Genomic DNA, 20,861 nt, shown 5'->3' on the forward strand with positions numbered 1-20,861 from the left:
GTAATTCGCGCGAATCGCATCATTCACGCCGCAGAATGTTTTTCGCGTCTTCGTACTGACTTAACAGGTAAATCACTCCCGCTTAACGCTTCATTTGCATCTAGTTTGAACGCAGTTAGTGGTGGACTGTTATATTAGTGTAAAATGTATGCATATTATAAAACTGTTAATAAATTATTATTGTTATTATATCATATTATATCGCTGCTGTCCTTTCTCAAACCATATTTCCGTATTTATTTATTTGTTTTGCCATAAATCATTATTATTGATCACGTTTTATGTTTGTCAGTGGGTTTTGTAGTTATCTAAACAATATAAAGTATTAAAAAGTGCCTTTCAACTTTGAATACAAAGAATTTAATCATTTAAAAAGTAAAGTTTCCTTTGCTGAAAATTATTAATTTATTACATTATTTTATAATATTTTTATATTATAAACCATTTTGCAAGATGTAAACATTTTGTTAGATGTTCTTCTGGACCAGCATTGTTTAGGTCATCCAAAGAGATTACATAAATTATAGTATATTACTTATTATATTCCTTTCAAGTGTATTTCTATAGTACCTTTCACAATCTGGCATTGTTTTAAAGCAACCCCACAGTACATGCCTATTAATACAGATAATAGTGACAGAAATAGAAAAAACTGTAATAATATATGGTATTATTACAAATGTTGAAAGTAACTGAAAGCAATTGTTTGCAGACAATGATTTATGTTGGGTGAACAACCAAACCACATATCATGACCTTCTCTTAAAAAAAAATAGAAACCATTTGACATTCATTATGTGTAGCTACATTCTTGTGTTCAATACTACAGAGACTGAGTTTTTCCATTGCTGTTGCGTTATATTCCTTGCAGTGCAAAAACACATACTTTCTATAGTCTGTAACCTCTTGGTAGCATTTAAGCAGAACTGTATGGTAGGGAACGTTCAAAGCAAGCATCATTTGATGGTTTCACATGAACCCAGGTGACTTTCACATGCAAGGCGACCTTGACAGAACAGTAGACAGAACGCCAAGAAGACGTCAGCTGATGTATCTGTTTGAGCTGCAGATCTCTTCTCTGTGTCCTCCGAAGGTACGCTTGTCCTGAACAGGTGTTTTACAACAATATCATTTTTTATCTGAAAGTGTTTTTGGGGTAAACTGTGGTGTAAAAGAGAACGCCTGAGTAAGTCACGAGGGGTGTGTGTGTTTTCTCGGAGGGGATCAGACTCGGTTCAGGGGCTTTCCTTTCCCACAAAGGCCTACTATACAGGGGAGTGGTCCCATGGGAAGGCTAATAGAAATCTGAGCTGGCAGGGAAGAGCTAGGGCTGGGCTTCACTGAGAGAACTTGTCCTCCTCAGGGCACTCATGCTCTCAAAGGTTTACATGCTCCCAAGGTTTCAGCTTTATGGGGCAGGATACCTCTACACCGGTACAAGGGAGTGCATACTTTTAGCATGCTATATTTATAGAGTGGAGGAATGGCACACCTCACGTTATGTAGGGTCAGACCTGCTTGAGGATGAGGTTGTTCAAGAAGATAAACAGACGTGTGAAGAGTTTTCTGTGAAACTTCCATGCTACTGTGTTGTTGGATGGTTACTAAGGTGCTCTAAATGTGGGTATCACGGTTGTTAGGGTGTAATCATATGAAACTAACTTGATTTGTTCCATTACCAAAACTGGGATCTGAGCAATTATTATATTCATGCTTGCCCTTGCAAGCACCATTAAATAGTGAAAATTGGTGCAGAGATTCTTACGGTATTTCTGAGCAAAGCAAGAGCTTTAAGAGAGAATACATAACCTCATTAGAGTATTAAAGACTTGGCTACTGAGTTGGGTGGAGACGGCACATTCAGCCCGAGTTGACAGAGTTTAAAAGGACAGACATGTAGGAGCACAGCCAACATACAGCCCACTCGCTGTACACATTCTGGCATGACTTAAAGCCATGTTTGAGAGAGCATCACTTTCACATGTTTATGTACGAGAGGTATGCAGCTGCTCTGTGTGTGTATGTGCATTTAAATGAGATGGTCTTGAAGAGAGAAAAATTGACAAAGGCAGGAATCCACACGAAGGGGGGCTGAGGGAACCTCATCTCAGTGCTTTATTGCGGCTGCACAGTGACAAATGCACTAGTTATGCACTTTCTGCTACTTACCTATGGCATATAGATTATTGGCACTCAACAGGTTAATATTGCAAATTAATAATGTGTAAATATTCTTCTTGTATTGTTAAACTGTGTGATATTAACTCGTTTCTAACACACATTTTATATATCCAACATTACTTATAGCCAATTATTTAATATATATTGTGTTTATTATATACACTACCGGTCAAAAGTTTATGATCACTCTTTATTCATATTTTTCCACGGTTTAGAATAATATTAAACCCATCAAAACCATATGAAGATAAATGTAGCTGTGGGAATTATGGACTAAAAGCATCCAAAACAAGTGAACTATTGATTTTAGCATCTTTAAAGTAGCCACTATTTTCGTCCAAATAATCCATTTCAAAAATATATTTTTAATACAAATTAGGTTTGCTAATAAAATAAATTAATATGTCGGATCCATTATATTTTTGTCAACAAAAGGGATTTCAAACATGGAAACACACCGCGTCAGTCTAATAGATTTTTACGATCATGAGAATTTATTTTTCAAGTGATCCCAAACTTTTGACCGGTAGTGTACATGGAAGGGGTCCCCACAAAAGGCTCATCATATTTTGGGGTCCTTTGACTCGTAAAGCTTGAAAAACCCTGGTCCAGGAGATACGTGTACACGAAAGACAGTTCACCTTGTAAGACTAATCTTTATTGGCAGTAAAGGGTGCATAGAATGTGAATGTGGATGTACTTTCACACGTAGCAAAAAGAGTGATTAAGTGAAATCATATTTTGACCACTATGTCTTTGGTAGAATTTTGACTGATCAATATAGCTCTGACTTTTTATGTTGAAGCACAGATACTTGCAGAAGATATGTAGCAGCGGTGACTTGAGCAAGTTTAGGCGTGTGCACAGCCAGATATTATGGATGCTGTGTGCCTCGACCCTACGCTCCCTGTGGCTGTGTGCACATCTACCATTGACTGAATATGCACTGCGACTGCATCTTTTACCGCTTCATTTTCAAGCATAACGCCGCCAGACCTCAAAAGCACATCATTATAAATCATAACCGACCCCTATCCCCATTATCACAAAGTAGCAGAGTAGATAAAACCTTAAACCCCAGTGCAGCTGAGTCTGCAGGAGGAACTGAGATCTGATTGGTTCTCAAAAGCTCTTAGGAAAACATTTGAGAGAAGACACATAATGCAAAATGGTGTTTTTGGTTTGCTTTACTTCGGACTAGATACTCATGAACTGGTCTTATAATACACTTGGTGGGATTCTAATGGAGCTGGTGATTAATAGAGACAGAGGTTTTGCCTGGAAGAGATGATGTGAGTGGCTTTTTACTGGATTGCTATATCATATACTTTTTATGGGCCCTTTTCTCTCTGTAAGGAGTCTGGGTGTAGCTGCACTCCGCTCATGTGACAGATGAGCATCTTTTAAAGCCCAGTGTGGTATGTGAATAAAGTTTTCTAATGATGTCGTAAGTGAAAGTGTGCCTTGATATGTGTTTGTGTGAGCACACGTTTGGACTTTAATCATTTGAATTAAACAAATGCAAAAAAGCCCTCTCTCTTTCTCTCAACAGGTATTGTTCTGGCTTTTGTTGAAACTAGTAACTTGGTATTAGCACCTATTGCATTATTGCTCCTATATGGCATATCGCTTTATTGCTCCCTTAACTCTCGTCTGCTAGATTACTAAATGCAAATGAATTAGTTTGTGCATTAACTATAAATGTTTTGTCCAGTCTTTGATTCTAATTGGTCATAAGCTGTGCTTTATTCACAACATAACACACCTAAGACCGCTTCACCTAACAATTCTTTGCATCACTGCGCAGCACCTTTTAGAAACCACCCTTAGAAACTTAAGCTAAAAATAGCTCCGCCTCAATTTGAAGACTGCATCCTCTGGAGGTCACATCAGTTGACCGCATACATCATCGGGTTTGTCTAATTCCAGTTAAAAACATTATAAATGAACATTTATTTCTCATAACACGTAATCATTGTTGTTGCATTCTTACCTTGAAATGTAACTGTTGCTTTTCTGAAATAAAACCTGAAATAATAAACGTATGCGATCGACAAATGCGACCTTCCAATTGAGACGCATTGTTTGTTGTTGTTCACAGTCGATCAGGGACAATTTTTTCCAGCGGAAGGAAAGGCTTTAAGTAAGCAATAAGGTACGAGAGGCTGTGCTTTATCGAGAATAAATAACAGTATTGTTGTTATGCGTCATACCGTGATTTATTCACGATAAAGCCCTAGGCTTGAGTACTTAAACAGTAAAACTGTCTCCTTACAATACAAATATTAAAGCCAAAAAATGTGTATCGGTGCAACTTTTTTTAAGTTAAATAACTTTTTATACTGTTTATAAACTGTATATAAATTACAGGAGAATTATATCCCTTTTGTCATATTCTTGACATTTCATAGACTTTTTGTTACTTTCCCATCTCAAATTATATGTTCTGTTTAAAGCGTTCTGTTGTAAAGAATGGTGCAAACTCTGACATTTTAAAAAGGTTCATATATTAAATAAAATTGCAGTCTTGTTAAAGGACGTTTTTTTATAGTTATAACCCTACAACGGATTGCGAAGACAAAGCTAACATGTCTTTACTAAACCCCAAACATCTTTTAATGTAAAATTAGTGATTATTATGAGATTCTCATACATTTACACCCTTACCTAGGAGTAAAATCATTTGAATATCAACTGAATTTCTGTATAAAACATCAGTAGCTGTTGCCAGTTGTAGTTTGTTGTTATATTAAAATGAATTAAATTAATATCCACTCTCAACAAACACCTTTACACCGCATCCTAACCAAACGCGACAAGATTCCTGCGATGTGTTTGTCCCTACCGAACGTGAAAAAGGGGCGGGGCACGCAGTCAATCACAAAACACAGCCAATCAGAACAATATTTCGCTGTCCACGCACCCTCTCAATCTGCAGCTGAAGAGTGCACATGCAGAGAAATGCGTCCTGTTCTCATAACTTGACGAACAGGACATGACTCATGACGCGGCTGGTTAGGACAAATCCTCTGATTTACATGGAAAAGATACTTTTTATCGCGTGTGGCAACGTCACGTCGCGTTTGGTTAGGACACGGTGTGAGGCTGTGTTGTCTTTCGTTGTCGGCATGCTTGAAACTGATCTTGCTTCCTAAGATTAGGTTAGTTGGCTTTTAGGACCATTATGATTTCGAAAGATCTTAATATTAGGGGTTATTGGGGAGCAAGTTTGAACTGTTATGGTAGTTAAATTTTTAAAAAGCATTCAGAGTGTTCTGCATAATAGATTTGTTGGTCTTCCTGTAACCTTTGATGGCTGATCTGAATATTGTTGACCAATGAACTGATGTAAAGTGATTGATTCTACCAGTGACCGACCTACTGACTGATTGAAATATTGTTGACTGACTAGATGCATTTCTGAATAATCGGAGCCTGCTGAGTGACATACTAGCCTAATACAATCCCCAAATTCCTCCTGGCAGGATAGAAGGATGGATCGTTCAGGCTCATACATGGATTTATACAGTCCCTTGTCCGAGCTTGATTTCTGTGGCAGGCATTTTACTTTTTTCTGTGCCAAATCAAATATGGTTTTATAGATTTGACATCCAACAGGGTCTCATTGAAATGTCATAAAAGTTACATTGATGTCCTCAGAGTTTCAGCGCAAGTAAATAAATACCCACAAAATTCACTTTATTGTTGGAAAATGTATGCATTCGCTCAATAAATAACAAATGTTAAAGGATTTTATTGGCTGTTTGAAAGTTTGGAATGGGAAAATATTCCCACTCCAGATAGATGGAAGAAAAAGTGTTTCCATTCTCTCTCTCTCTCTCTCATTATAGTTTGGGTTGTCAAAGTTGAAGTATTAAGAGAAGATTATGTTCCATTTTGGTATAAAAAAGTGAACTGTATATACAATATTAAGTTGGATTGCAGTAAAATAATAATTGGAATGTAGTATGTCACTTGTTTCGTTTTGAAGATTTTTTTTTTTCGATTTATGGTTTAGTGTAGAAAAACGTGAAAAGAATAAGGTACATTGTGACAGAAATTCACTTTTGGGTGAACTACTCTTGAGTTCCACATTTGTCTATTATTTATTGTTTGAGTCAGTGAAGCAGCATTGGGGTACTATACACTATATGGGTGTATATTGATAAAGGCCTGCCGAACCTCCAGTGGGTCCTGATGTCCTGTAAAGTCCTGCAGCCGCCTTAGCGTGGTGATGGATGTGATGGTTTTCTTTCGTGGTTGAACATAGACTTGTTGTTTGTCGTCAGGTAGAATGTACTTGGGTTCCGTTGGGTTCTGATGGTCTTTTGTGAGAATGTGAGTATCACGTGTGTGCATCCACTGGCTCTGGAGCTCCAGGAATGCCGGTGTTTGCTAAGTGGATAGGGCTAGAGCGACTGTCCAAACACACGTCTGTTTGCCAACTGGGTGCATATTACTGTCTCTGTGCTGGGAGCCTCGGTGGCTGGCCCCTGAATGGAGCCTCTTGTGTGGCAAGAGAGAACCAGAAGCATGCTGGCAAGAGGTGCACTGAGATCGGAAAGACAACAGCGCTTAGTGCCACTGCCCTCTCCAGCATTCTGGAAGCGCTACAAGGAGCCTCTGTCACTCCGTCTGAAAACCTTGAAACCTGTTATCAGCCTTACAATCCTTCCAAAGCTACCCATACTCATGTAGATTTGTCAGGGTGCATGTTGGGTTATGTTTATCTGTTTCCTACAACAGGGGATACGAGGCATTCGGATGCGTGTGCCTTGCCTTACCCGTGCCTCGCCGGCCAGATGCAAACAGGCTGTGTGGGTTTTTGTACTGGCTTAGACATTATTTAGAAGATTAACCTACCTGCCGTCCTGGAATTTCTAATTACAATTAGCATTATCGTTCCTCGCTTTTCATGTATCCTATGACCCAGCCTCAGGACACAACAGTAAATGGAGAATAAGTTTGTTTAATTCACGTAAAAAAGCTGAAGAATAGCTCAAGCATATTGTATCTACAGAAGCTAACATTATCAATTACCTTGTAAAAAATTCCATTCCATAAATCATGACCTCCTCCAGAACCAGACCATGGCAGCGAGTGCATGAGAATACATACATTGAGAATTGGGTTTCAAGCTCAGCCATGCTTCGGAGATGCTTAGCATGAAGAGGAGATGATTCGGGGTCTGCAGTGCTCAAGAGCAGGGGAAAGAAAGCAGGCAGTGTGTGTCAGGTGTAGATTTCACATGATTGCTCTCCGTGTATACGGCCAAAGCTTGGGCTGTAAAGACGTCCTCTGTGGGCTCTGCACAGTCCACCAGGCCTGACCGTGACTCCAGGCAGCTCTCTTCATTAAAGAGCACTAACTCCCGCAGGCCCACATGTACTCCGCTGCGGAGGAAAGAAGGAATGAATAATGTATTTGACATGAAAGAGCAGAGCCTGTTCTCTTCCTCTCTGCATAGTCATGTGCTGGACACGCATGGACTTTATGTTTCAAGGCTGTGCGTCTGACATGCCTTTGACAAGTGCTGAGGGGGCTGGTGATGGTATCATTTGTGTTATTTCGTGGCTTTTCTTGGGTTTAATATAATTCTGAACTGTGAAATAAAGAAATATGAATAAAGAGTGATCCTACCTATGACCGGTGGTGTATAACCATGGAGCTTCAATATAGATGTAGAGAGACAAATGACTAATTGAAATACTTCAAAAATACCATGGTATTATCATAGTACTTTTTATTTGTGTAAGCTTGTGCATTTGTGGTGATACCTCAGCACATACTGATGTTCAATGGAAATTGTTTCCCATCATCATAAAGTGTTGGGATTACTGGTTTGGGTTGGATTTACAGCCAGACCTTGAGGAAAAAACTGTTTTTCCATTACTAGTTGCCTAATCTTCCTTCATAAAGGCACCCATCCATGGCTCTTCAATAGAGAAAATTATATCATTTATTTTAACTTTCACAGACATCACTTAATTACAGTATTAGTTTAAGATGCACACAGTGCAAGCCCCACTGCTCCTGTCTGCCTTTTGGTTGGTCGGGTTAATTATTTCACTTAGTATCCTGAGCCTTGTACATTGTGTCAACTGTGTTTGTGTGCATGTGTGGGTGGATGTACACGAGACAGACCTTGATTTCCTGCAGACCCCTTAGAATCAGCTGGAGTTTAGCTGTTACTGGAAAATTGCTTCTGTTAATCCAGCCTCTCGATTTTTTAAGTGAAATATATTTGGCAGTTTTTCCATACTGTTAAATTATTTTCCTTAAAACCACTTTACATTTATACTACAGTATATGACTACAAGCATCTTGCATTATTGGAAGCAAAAATTTTACTTTTGAAAGGACATTTGAAAAAGGTGGTTAGCTCTCTAGAACTATTAAGAAAAAGCATCTAAGTTGATATATAACTGTACATTATACAGTATATAGCTGCCAAATTCACTGCATAATAAAATATCGCTGCTCTTCTTCTGAAACCGTATCTACATATTTCGTGATTGTTTCCCTGTGAGTCATTATTATTGGTCACTGGGATTTGACATCTAAGGTTTTGGAAGGACAGTGACGATTTGTAAAATGCTTCACGGATATTTGAGAATTGAAATTTTTGCTACATTAATCTGTGAACTGTTTTTGCACCGGTTTATTGCAAGGTTATGGACTATGTAATATAATTAAGTAAATTATCCGTCTTATATCCAAGATTGTCCACAACAATACAACATTTTCAGGTAACACATGAACTGATAATATGTAGTGGAATGTGCTATGTATAAAAGCCTCTGACAAATAATATTTGAGACGTCCTCTCCCTTTAAAAGCCCTTTAAATTCCAGTGGATTTAAATGTCAGTCAGTGTTTTATCATTCATCGCTCTGAAGTGATCCCAGTGATATTGTTTGTCTGTATCGTTTAAGTTGCCTTAGACGCCGCTGTTCTCTTGAGTTTCGAACAATATTGAAAACGTAATACCTGTAGGTACAGTAATTTTTCTTGGTGTAAGCCCAGCCTTTCTTATTGAAAACATCACACATGAGCAGTTCTGGAATGTTCTTCAGGATATGATGTCGTAGCATTGATGTTGTTATGAGCAGGCCTTTGGCAGCTGCTGTAGTCAACTGTCGAATTCATTACAGGCCATCCTGTGATTTTTGCTGGCCAAAATATTATAGAGCTGACTGCTGCTGTCTCATAGGGAGATGATGTCTTTACCAGGCTTTACCCAGACCTCCACTACTGTGAGGGTTAGAGAGACAGAAGGAGACATAGACCGCAGTGGAAAAGTCAACAGCGTGATTTGCTTTGGATTTGAAAACATTTCTTCCAGTGTATCTGTAAATGGGCTGACGAAGAGGTTTGGTTTATAGTAGAGTACCTACAGTCTTGCTTTCCTGTAGCTCAGTGGTTAGAGCATTGCGCTAGCAACCCCAAGGTCGAAGGTTCGTTCCCCAGGGGATTGCACATACTTAGAAACAAATGTATAGTATAATGCAATGTAAGTCGCTTTGGATAAGAGTGTCTGCCAAATGCATAAATGTGCAGTAGCCTTAAAGGTCCAGTGTATGAAATGTACCAGCATCTAGTGGTGAGGTTGTGAATTGCAACCAACGGCTCACTCCACCCCTTTCAAAGCTTTACGGTGGCTGACACAGGACTAAGATGTCATCATGTTTCCACTTCTTCGCCGAAGTAGATGATGTAATTCCGAAACGCAAATGTAGTTTGTCCGTTTAGGGCTACTGTAGAAACAAGGGGTGTATGTAGATTAATAGCTCATTCTAAGGTAGTAAAAACATAACGCTTCATTATGTGAGGTCTTTATACGCCGAAACGTGGAAATATGTGCATCAGAGAAGAATTCTGGAACAATATTGTTTCTTGTGCTTTTTTTCAATAGCTAAAAATACCGTCACAAGTAAAAGTCACATTGTAAGGAAAAAACTAACATGGGTTTTATAACAAATCAACCCTTGGAAATAAGAAAACACTGGCAGCTGTGGGCTTCTGCATGTTTAGAAATTGTTTTCCCAATTCGATTTGTTGAATTGAATGTACGGAGCCCTTTTAGGGACAAGGTGGTGGGAAAAATTTGAAAGGGAAGAGAAAAATATTTTTTTCGCAAGACTATTGTGTTATTCTGCAAAGGTTTTGCGAGAGAACGCAATGTTTCTAGGGGGAACGCAAAAGTTTTGCCAGATAACGCAAAAGCTTTAAAAAATATTTTTCTCTTCCCTTTCATATTTTTTCCACCCCATGTCCCTAAAAGGGCTCCGTACAAAGGAACAGTTTAAAATGAGTGTTTATTTCGAGGAAAGCCTCAGAGTGGGTCTTGAGGAGTCTGATGTTGTTCGGAAAAACCATAAGCAGGTATGTGATGTCATGACTGGTGATCGCATCAGTCAAAACGAGAGAGGGATATGAAGAATGATGCGCAGTAAATCAGACCTGATGAGAGGCCCACAAAGCGACATGAGACTTTCCAGGCTCCTTGAGTCCTTTTCAATGCTCCATAACAGTCCGTCTGGACTCTGCTTCCATTACCCACAACCCTTAGTTCAATGTGCCAAGTGGGTCGGTGCTTTTCGGCCTGTTTGCTTTATTTGTTTATGTGCTTTATCCATTGCCGTTTGGTGTCCAGTAGTTACTGGCCTGTTGAGAATGGAACCATTTTGTTTTGTTTAGCTTTTTGCTGCAATGCAAACAAATTTGTTAATGCATTGTTGGGTTGTTATTACGAAAGACCAGTGGAATTCATGTGTAATGTGCATGAAATATGCATGCTTGGTTTTACAGAAAAAAATGGCTTATGATTGATGGAATGGGACGTTTGGATCTGTGTACGGCATTCAACATTTTTTTTTCTCTCATGTGCACGCAGGGCCTGCAGAGGTTCCGATGATGTCACCAAATGGATCCATCCCTCCCATCCACGTGCCTCCCGGCTACATCTCCCAGGTGAGTGCTGAGCTTTGTGCGTTGGAGGAAAAGCAAAAAACCATTAACAGATAATATGTATTTTTATGATTTGCATAATGAGACGGTATTCTCTTCCTTCCTTAAAGTGTATTTTTTGTGTGTGAACTGTCTCAATACTGTCAGCAGTTTACCAAATTGTAGTTTATGGCTGTAATGTACAGAATGCCTGGTGACTATTTGGAAAAAACATAGATTTGCTTTAGTGTGCAATCCGGTTTTAATAGACGTCAACACAGGAAATGAATCTTAAAGTGATTTCATAGAGATTTAGAGGAATATTCCAAGTGCCTTATTCTTACCACAAGACATATTGTTCTTATTTAACATTGCCCACAACCCTGACAGCCTCATATCTTCTCACTTCTAAGTGTGACGCGGTCTGCCCAGAAGCTCTTACTGCTCAATATTATAATCCATTAGACATTAAACAATGATCTCATTCGAAACCATGTGGTGATCTCTATCTGGCAGATAAAATAATCAACAAAGCAATCCTTTGACCAGTAGTTTTCATTGAATGATACGATCAGTGCAGATTTGGACCTGGAGCCTGGCGGTTACATTACATCTACATTTTTGCCTCACCTTAGCTTTACATCTATCCGCAACAAGCTCACAAATGGCTCTATTCTGTCTTTTTCAAAGGCTTTTAAGTGTGCGTTTGTATGTGTGTGTGTGACTACAGTTTAAAGTAGAGACTGGTCCAGACCAGTACTTCAACAGACCCCTTCATGGATCATAGACCCCTTGTTGGGGTTAGATATTACATCAAAATTAGTAGTACATTAAAGCCAGGCCTAAACTTTTGTATTTTCGTTTAGTTTATCATTTAAAGTGCCATATTTTGAAGAGCCATGCAAAAATTGAAAAACAGGATAAAATGTCAAGAAGTGCCAACCAAAGCCCCAAAACATTGGGGTTCCATTCAACCATTGAACGTCGAGTAAAGGTTATTTGATTTTGTTTTCCAGAAATCCAGTTAAGAATACAAACAGATTAGGCATTTGTGTACATTGTGTTTGCTAACGTTTCTGTACTCTGAACTCTTGAATAGGACAACAAATAAAAACCAGCCTACTGTATAAGCCTCAGCTTCAGTTATGGAAGACGGCGTCTTTGATATTTACTTTACTTGCTGTCACAAAAGACTCCTTCTTCTCATAGCTCGCATTCCACAGTCTCTGTTAGTCTGATGTTTCATATAGACATGATGATGAAATGAAGGCTTTCTGAGCGCTCGGTGTCTGTATGCAGTTCAAGCCTGAACTTGATGGAGGACTACATAATCGCTCTTGACATTCCCCTCCGACTGCTGTATACTGATTGGTAGACCTGTCAAGTACACTCCGATGTAAACAAGCATACAGAAACACTATTGGGGTCAGCAGGTCACACGGATGGTTTAGGTTTAGGATCAACACATCCTACAGTTCAAATGATTTTTAAGCCATGTGGGAACTTCCCTGTTATACATGATGAACACGTTTGAGTTTAGTTTCACTTTTTAGCATTATTTTTGGTAACAGTTATTCTCATTTGTTCTTCCCTATCAAGGTGCTGGAAGACAACACAGGGGTCCGAAGAGTGGTGGTTACCCCTCAGTCTCCTGAATGTTACCCCCCCAGCTACTCTCCAACCCATCACTTATCTCCCTACATGGCTCCCCCACCTTTTATCCCCAACTCGCACACCTTCTACCCTCCCATCAGCCCTGGAGACATTCCACCACATCAGTACTACCAGCATCATATCCCGCCTATGTACAATGAAGGTGAGTGTGCTTAGGAACACAGACTTATTTTGTGTGCTAGAGTTGTCACGAAAGCAACATCATTCGACAATAACAAAGCCAATGGAATTTCATAATTCTCTATTGCAGTTTCAACACATCAGCAAAAACCTATATAAATATATAAATTTCTATATATACAGAAATATTATCAAATTAAATAAAAGCAACAGAATGTTTCCTTCATTTGTAAACATAGCTTCTGTTTTTTTAAGTAAAGTAATACAACAATTAGGGATACAGCATGATTATTTATATTGTTTATAATATTTCCTATTATTTTTAGCAATTTTTTGAATGACTCCCAGCCTTTGACAATTTGTTTCGCTTCCCTGCAACCTTTTCAGCTTTGCATTTTTTCAATGTTATTTGTTGGGGACTCAAACAATAAAACAAATATTCTCTTTTGATCATGGTTGTGAATTCGAGACTCTGGACTTTCATTTGATATATTGTTTGTTTGTTCAGTATATTCATAGAAGAACATATTCTCTGGGCCATCAAATTTCTTTCATGATCCCAACAAAGTTTTGAGTGACACGCATGCTTTTTTACACCGGTTTACGTTTTTCTACGACTTGGAGTGGGTTGGCTTTGCTCACATTGCAAAGACAGGCGTTTTGAACAAGTAATTTGACCATACATGCTACCGCATTAGCATAAGCAACAGATAAAGGCTTGTTGCCATTGTTTTTATCTCAAATTTTTCTCTTTTCGACCTTTGTGAAAGACTCATGGCTGAATGATGAATGTGATCGTGTTCCTGCAGAGATCATTCCACTGTACGGGATGAACTACATTGGACGAGATGAACAGTACAAACCTCCACCAAAGAAGATGAAGGACCGACTGGAGCGACAGAATCGTCTCAACAGCCCCCCCTCTATCTACAAGAGCAACATGGGCTGCAACAATATGTACAATGGCTACGGCAAGATCCATGGAAATGGAGGAGGGGGAACCAGTCCCGGAGCTAAAAAAACAACCCGGGGAACTAGGAGTAGCCCCAGGTCTAGTGAACCTGACTTGCAAGGTAAGAGCTTTAGCACTCTCGAGTTAAAGTAGCAGAACTTCTGTAGCAGAACGTCTGTCCCCCATTGTCTCCTCTTCACTTTGTTCTTGCATGATCTAAAGGAAATGCTAGGTTACAAACCTCAGAATTCCAGAAGTCTGTTCCAGAAAATCTCAGCAAGGTTTACCCAAGACATTATAGATGTTATTGTGGTTACATTAAATCATCTCATACACAGCTAGAATATTTAGCCTCTAATGTTCCACGGCTTCCATTAGACATCTGTAATGCCTTTTCCCTCTTCTCTCAATGTTTTTTTCTGTTCTTGTAAAAAAGGAAAGAGATAAGTGCATCAATAGAGGTAAAGGGGGTTGATATGCCGCGGAAGCTGCATAGCTGGGAATCGCCAAGGTGCTATCGTTTTTCCAGCACCCACAATGTGGCCCTTGTTGCCCATGTTGGGCCTCTGCTGAATGGCGGCCCACATACCTGTGGAGTCACGTTCTCTCCATGAAGGGGTCCTTTGAGCCTGACCACCGATCCTCACCAGTTCCACATGTGCTTTATCAGGCCCCCTGCCGTGCTGTTTAGAAACGAGCTCCATCCTTGAGATGTATTCTCATGACGTTTCCCACCCACAAGGATGTTTCCTTAATATACATTTTTTTCAAAGTGTAGATCTATATGGCTTTAAACCCACACCTGTTATGTATAAGGTCGGTGATGTTTACTACAGAGATAATGAGTTTGCTGCAATCTCAAGCCGTCTCTCCTTTGATAAGTTTATGATGGACCTTCGTAATCTGACAAGCTGAACGAGGCAGACTCTTACCTAATATATCCATATGGTGTTGTGATGATAAACACACTTATACCTGTAGGATCGAAGACGGGTTATGAGAGAGTTAGGGCTATGGCGGACATCGCAGGAGATAAGATTTGTATTAGTGAGGTTAGTATTTGTGCCGACTTGTGTATAGTTAAAACTACAGCCATGGAAAATCACTCCAAACATATTTACCGTTTTTCAATGTACTTTTTATAGTTAAATAAAGTAAAATATTTCTTCCAAATTCCAAAAGAAATCCGGTCAAAATAAGATTTCCAGATAGCATCAATACTGCCAACACAAACGTTCATATACATGTTAAAACAACATAATACTGGTTTTACATGGTTTTAAAGATCATACGATGGGTGAAGCCTATCATGGAATTTTTTCTCAACTTTCATGTGTCTTTGCTTTGGATGACTTTGACACTCCTGAGGTGTGTTTCTGTATGGATTGTCATGGATGAGATGCTGCACACAAATTAGATTTTTAAATCCGCTCCTTAGAACCAACTGTTCTCAATGTCATTCTGCAGGTGAGGAAATCTCATCCGTTCGTGTAGTCAGTATCTGGTGTGTCTACATTGGTTGCTGTTGCAGTGTAAGCATCAGCACAATGCCAAGAAGCTTAGATGGGGAGTGTAGTGTTACCATCAATGTGGAAAAAGGCTTTCTATTTAATCTCACTGTGGTTTGGACATAGACACTACATATGAGAACATAAACAAAAGAGGTATGTTACTATGTGCAGAACCGTCTAATTTATTTGTTCATTCATTGTTTTCTGTATTGGAGATGATTTTTGACATGTCATGTCCCAAATTCAATGATTTGAAGGGATGGTGAACAAAAGTACCTGAAATCGAGTTCAGTAAGAGAAACTGATTTTTAGGTAGGTTCGTAAATCAGATTTTATGGACTGATTTTGCTGTTCAGATTATATAAAAAAAATTGGTTTGAAACCGAACACCGAAGCATCTCGCTCATTTCACAGAGGTCTAGATGGCCATCTGGGCTCCACTGCTCCCGAAGCATAAATCATCATGACCACACATGCAAACTACACGGCTCCCCATGTCACGCCGGAGATCAGGTTCAAAATGTTTTCTTATAAGAGAGCAACTCACAACAGTGTGATCAGACTAAAAAGACTAGAAGAGAGAAAGAGACCGACAGACAACAAAAGGGCAGACATTCCAGCTGTCTAACATATTTTGTTGTTGGCATAGCAGCTCGAAGGTCCAGGCCTGGCTACCAGACGCAGCTGGAGCTGTGAAAACAACTCATCCTCTCTTCTTCTGCCGCACCTCGACTCGACGCTCTTTGCTCAAACCGCCCCGTGGGTCCGAGCACACTTACCTCTGCTCGTGAAGATCTATTACATAATGCAGGAACCCACATCCCCGGGCCCATCGGCTGTTTAGTTCCAAAGCTGCAGGATTGTTGTGCCTCTTCCTTCATTAACTAGATTAGACTGAGGCTAAGTCTGTGTGCCGAGAAAGGCCGGCCATTAGATTAACCCCCCAAACCTTCTCACAGTCTCAGGCTTATAGCATTTCAGCCTTAACTCCTCTCTGTCGCCGACTCTCCTTGCATGTTTGCATGGACTCGAGCAGAAACAGATGTTCTTTTTTGCTCCTCTTTGGCGCAGAGCTCTTCCTGCTTGCACTCCGTCATTACCGACCAGAAGTAACAGATGTTTTCTAATCCTCCATCTTGGCTTTGCGTCACTGCCACAATAGTAACAGTTCCGTCTCTCACATTCGCGCTATCATATCACATGAGTCAGAGTTTATGCCCTCCGGTCAATTTGATAGAGAGCAACTGGGTGACGCAAATCTGGAAAACCAGATTAGATGAGAAGTTCGAAATCAGATAAGAGCCGCTAACCGGATGCCAACTCACCGTCCATTTATTCATGACCTTTCCATTATTTACCCATGCTTATTTGGGCATTTACAATCGGCGTGTTAGAACACTCACCTACAGTGGCGGCTGGTGAAAAATATTCTCGGTGGGGCTGTGCCATACTTTTTTTGTTTCCGTAACCATCGCAATAATATTTAACACAAACTGCAGGACAGCAGTGCTCAGTGAAATAGTCAGTAATTATTTAATGCCAATATTAAAAAGTTGAGGCATTCGTACACAAAAACATAAACATCATGATGCACAAACACAAGCCTTTTATTTGCATTTAAACTGAACTTGTAAACAATTGACTATTTCTACATATAAGTAACATCTTTTGGAAAGGCTGTTGGTGCCATTGGTAGTAAATAGGCAACACAATATGCATGCTGTCAGAACAGAGTGGAAAGTGGACAATAACATTAAATTATTATAAAGTTTATAGGAATTCTTACACTGTATAAAGGATGTATAATATAGAAATGGATATCAAGTGGCTGAACTCAAACCTATGACTGGAAGAATTGCATAAAGTATTTTATGATCAAACTAAATGTAACTAATTGTTAATGTGCTCCAGAACTGCAACAATTAATTGATACAAAACATATAAACATATATTGCACGGAAAGCAAAATAAAGCATTAGCATGGGTGCACCCAGCTAGCCAAGCCTTCCTGGTGTACCAGCTACGGGAGAAGCCGCGCATATACTGCTTCCCTTTTTCGCTAGCCTGCTGTTTGATTGAGAGGTCAGGTTGATCTGGGCCCAGCTCTTTCACCCGAACTTTCTCCGACAAAGTTCTCCTCTCAAACGGATCTTGGAAGAGAGATTTCACCGAGTTAGGGTTGGGTCTTGGAGGAGTAACGTCCGCGCTCGCCATTGTCGTTTAGTAAAAATGGCGCCCCTAGAGCCCAGTCCTTATTTTATCAGGGCTTGGGGCGATAAAATGATCGCCCTTCTTGGATTCTATTTAAGAACGCTGATTGGCTAAATTTTATGTCATACATTCATATCTTAAATTAGCAATTGGCTTAACTGCTACATAGACCCGCCTCCTTGGGGCGCTTTCTCTATCGCCCCAGAGCTGATGAAGCGGTCAGACAGGCAGAGGAAAGGTTGCAAATATGATTTTGTATCATATTTTACATGTATTACTGGGTGCATTCCATATTTAAAACACACAAATATTGACATACTGATGTTTTTCTCATTATTATTACTATTTTTGTTTTAATTGTTTTAATTTTTTTTTTTTGTGGCTTAAGGGGGGCGGCGCCCTAGCGCCCTCTATTGGCCGGCCGCCACTGCTCACCTATCACGATGACAATACAAGGTGTTCAATAGCAGGTTTTTTAAAGTCTGGTTAGGCTGCCACAGACAGCACCGAACACTTGGCCAAAATCAACATTGTGTGTTTTTTCTGGGAAGTCCCTCTTACGGCTCTTACAGTAACGCAAGGCACAAACTGAGTCTGTTTCACTGAAACTTCACACAGAGTGTTCCTGGCACCTTCCAGGAAAACTGTATACTTTTGTATCTTGTGAATACTCCAAAGTGTTATAGATGACAAATCCAATGTGCTGAGATATATTAGACATGTTAAACTCTAAACTCAAAGGCATATTTCACCCAAAAATGAAAATTCTGGGTGTAAAAACATTCACGACTTTCTTTCTTCTGCAGAACACAAAAGAAGATATTTTGAAGAATGTTGTTAACCGAACGATACACATTGACTTGCATTGGTTTTGTGTCCGTACTATAAAAGTTAATGGATCCCGCCGTTGTTACACACATTATTCAAAATATCTTTTTTGTTTTCTGCAGAAGTAAGAAAGTCGTACAGGTTTGAAATGACACGAGGATGAGTAGATGATGACCGCATATTCATTTTGGGGGGAACTATCACTTTAAGTAGCAATAAACAAGCCCGACATGAAAAAGTACTCTGTTGTGAACGCATTGAATATCTGTATATTCTGAGATATTTGCATGTAATGGTTATACATTTGACATATCCTAAGGCAGTGATATTGAAGTTGAACCACTATTGTGTTTGTTTTTTCTAAAGACTTTTTTTATGGCCTTGCTTTGCACGCTTCTTTTAAGTTTCTTGTCTGTTCCAGAGCTATTAGTGTTGTGGTGGTACTTGCTTAATTTGCATGTAATGACTTGTCGCCATAAAGTTGCAGTTCTATTGTTTCATTTATCGTTTTTTCTCCAATTCTACCTCCTAGGAGATGTCTTGTTCTCTTTCAATAGAGGGAGGAAGATGAAAACAAAAAGTTTCATTAAACTGGCATCTGTGCCACTGCTTGGGCATGCCGTGCCGGCTCAGTCCAGATCAGTCTCTCTGCAGCTCCCGTTTCTTTCACTCCATCTTTACAGGCCCGGCTCTCTCTTTTTCCCCTCTATTCCTCCTTACACTACACTGCCAACACGCTCTGTTCTTTCCAGTTCTCTTCCAGGAAGCGCTGGCTTATCCCAGCGTTGCTTGGCAGCGGTTAATCTTTGGTGTGAGCGAATGCCACTGAGAGTCCCTCTGGAGATAGCTGGAGATGTAGAGCTAACACACTGGAGGAGAGGCTGATGCCAGCTTGGCAGTGGTGGAGAAAAAATCGTCCGTCTTACTGCTAGATGAAGTATCAGTAGTTCTCCAGCGTCTGACACAAAAATTTAAAACAAACATTAGTTCATCAGTTATGCACACAGTTGAAACAGCGTTGCAAAGGTGGGGTTTGAGTGTTTTTAACCTTTGACCTTTAGCATGACATCATTACACATTGTTATGAACAGCTAGAATTTTACTACATTTTTTATGAGAATGATCGCCAGGTGGGCATATCTTGAGTGAGTTTTCTGGTCATTTTGTTTGTCCGGCAGGTCAAATTGAGCCACGTGATTTGAGGCATCATGTCTGTAGCTCAAATGGTGCAAGATAAGTGGGTGCCACGGTGTCCTTAAGGCAAATGAGAGGACATGTATCTGCTGTGTAGGCTATTGAGAGTCTTTCTGGAAATAGCTGGACGCGGGGAAAGCACTAAAGGAGCGACTGAGACCTGCTTGGCCGTCCTGAAGCATTCACAAGCATCCATCGTACTGATGGGACTGGAGGGTTCCACAGCCTTTGAAAATGAAAGCAAATCATTTATATATGACATTTAAACATACTCAACGTCTCCCTTTTCCATTTATAACAAATCAAAGAGCGGCTAACATTTATGCATTATAGTTTGCTCATACTTTCAGACTCTACAGCTTTGAAGGCTGATCAGGTTTGGCTGGTGTTAAACCATGCGCAGTCGCATATGGGCAGTGTACTGTTATTGTTACATGTAAAAAGGATATGGAATACTTAGATATACTGTTAGTATAATTATGTATGTAATCATTTAAATAATACTGTTGTTTATTGTGCATTCCAAGTCTGACAATATCAGTCAGACTGCAGTTGGATTGTTTTAAGTAATGATAACACAAAAGTACAGCTAACTAACACAATCAAACACAATAAAAAACAAGATTTTTGGACAAAATTTAAAAACCAAGTTTGTTTTTGCAAATGAACCTGATATAAAATAGTGGAAGTGCGGTGATTTCAGAGAGTTTTTGAAGACATGAAAAAGTGGTGGACAGATGTATGTATAGGTAGATGAGTAGATAGATGGCCATTGTGGGTAAAACCTGTGTGTGTGTGATGAGGCTATGGCTGTGGTTCTCAGATCGCTTTGTGCGAGAGGGATTAGACAGCCAGCTGTTGAACAGATGGAATGTGTGCTATGCTGAGATGAGAACGGTTGGGAGTTGCAATCCTGCTCCCTCACCACCCCATCATTAGTGAAATATTTTCTGCACAGATCTGTGTAATAAAGATTTCTTTTAGCATTTTATTTGGCCACTTTAGCGTTAACATTTTCCTGCTTTCCTGCCTTTGAATAAATATCTATTTTGAACATATTTGATGGATTTTGAAAAGTATCTAGCTATGATCACAATATCAATTTTCGTCATTCCCAATCTGATTTTTTAAAGATATTGCTCATCTTTCCTGTTTTCTTGTATAGTCCCACAATACCGATCTTGGTCGTGTGTTCATTGAATGCTTAATTCTATCTCTTCCCACCGGGTGGCAGAAATGAG

General features: G+C 39.6%; 1 protein-coding gene across 2 annotated transcripts in view; it reads left to right on the forward strand.

Annotated features, from left to right (window-relative positions):
- fndc3ba (fibronectin type III domain containing 3Ba) overlaps window positions 1-20,861 on the forward strand; it is a 108,216-nt gene that overhangs the window by 51,561 nt on the left and 35,794 nt on the right. For both annotated transcript variants that reach the window (XM_079453006.1, XM_079453005.1), the window contains exons 4-6: window positions 11,078-11,154; window positions 12,730-12,946; window positions 13,734-13,997. In XM_079453006.1, the coding sequence (XP_079309132.1) occupies window positions 11,078-11,154; window positions 12,730-12,946; window positions 13,734-13,997 (558 nt within the window). The remainder of the gene's footprint in view (window positions 1-11,077; window positions 11,155-12,729; window positions 12,947-13,733; window positions 13,998-20,861) is intronic.

The sequence above is a fragment of the Barbatula barbatula genome, assembly GCF_947034865.1.
Source record: "Barbatula barbatula genome assembly, chromosome: 3".
NCBI classification, from domain to species: domain Eukaryota; kingdom Metazoa; phylum Chordata; class Actinopteri; order Cypriniformes; family Nemacheilidae; genus Barbatula; species Barbatula barbatula.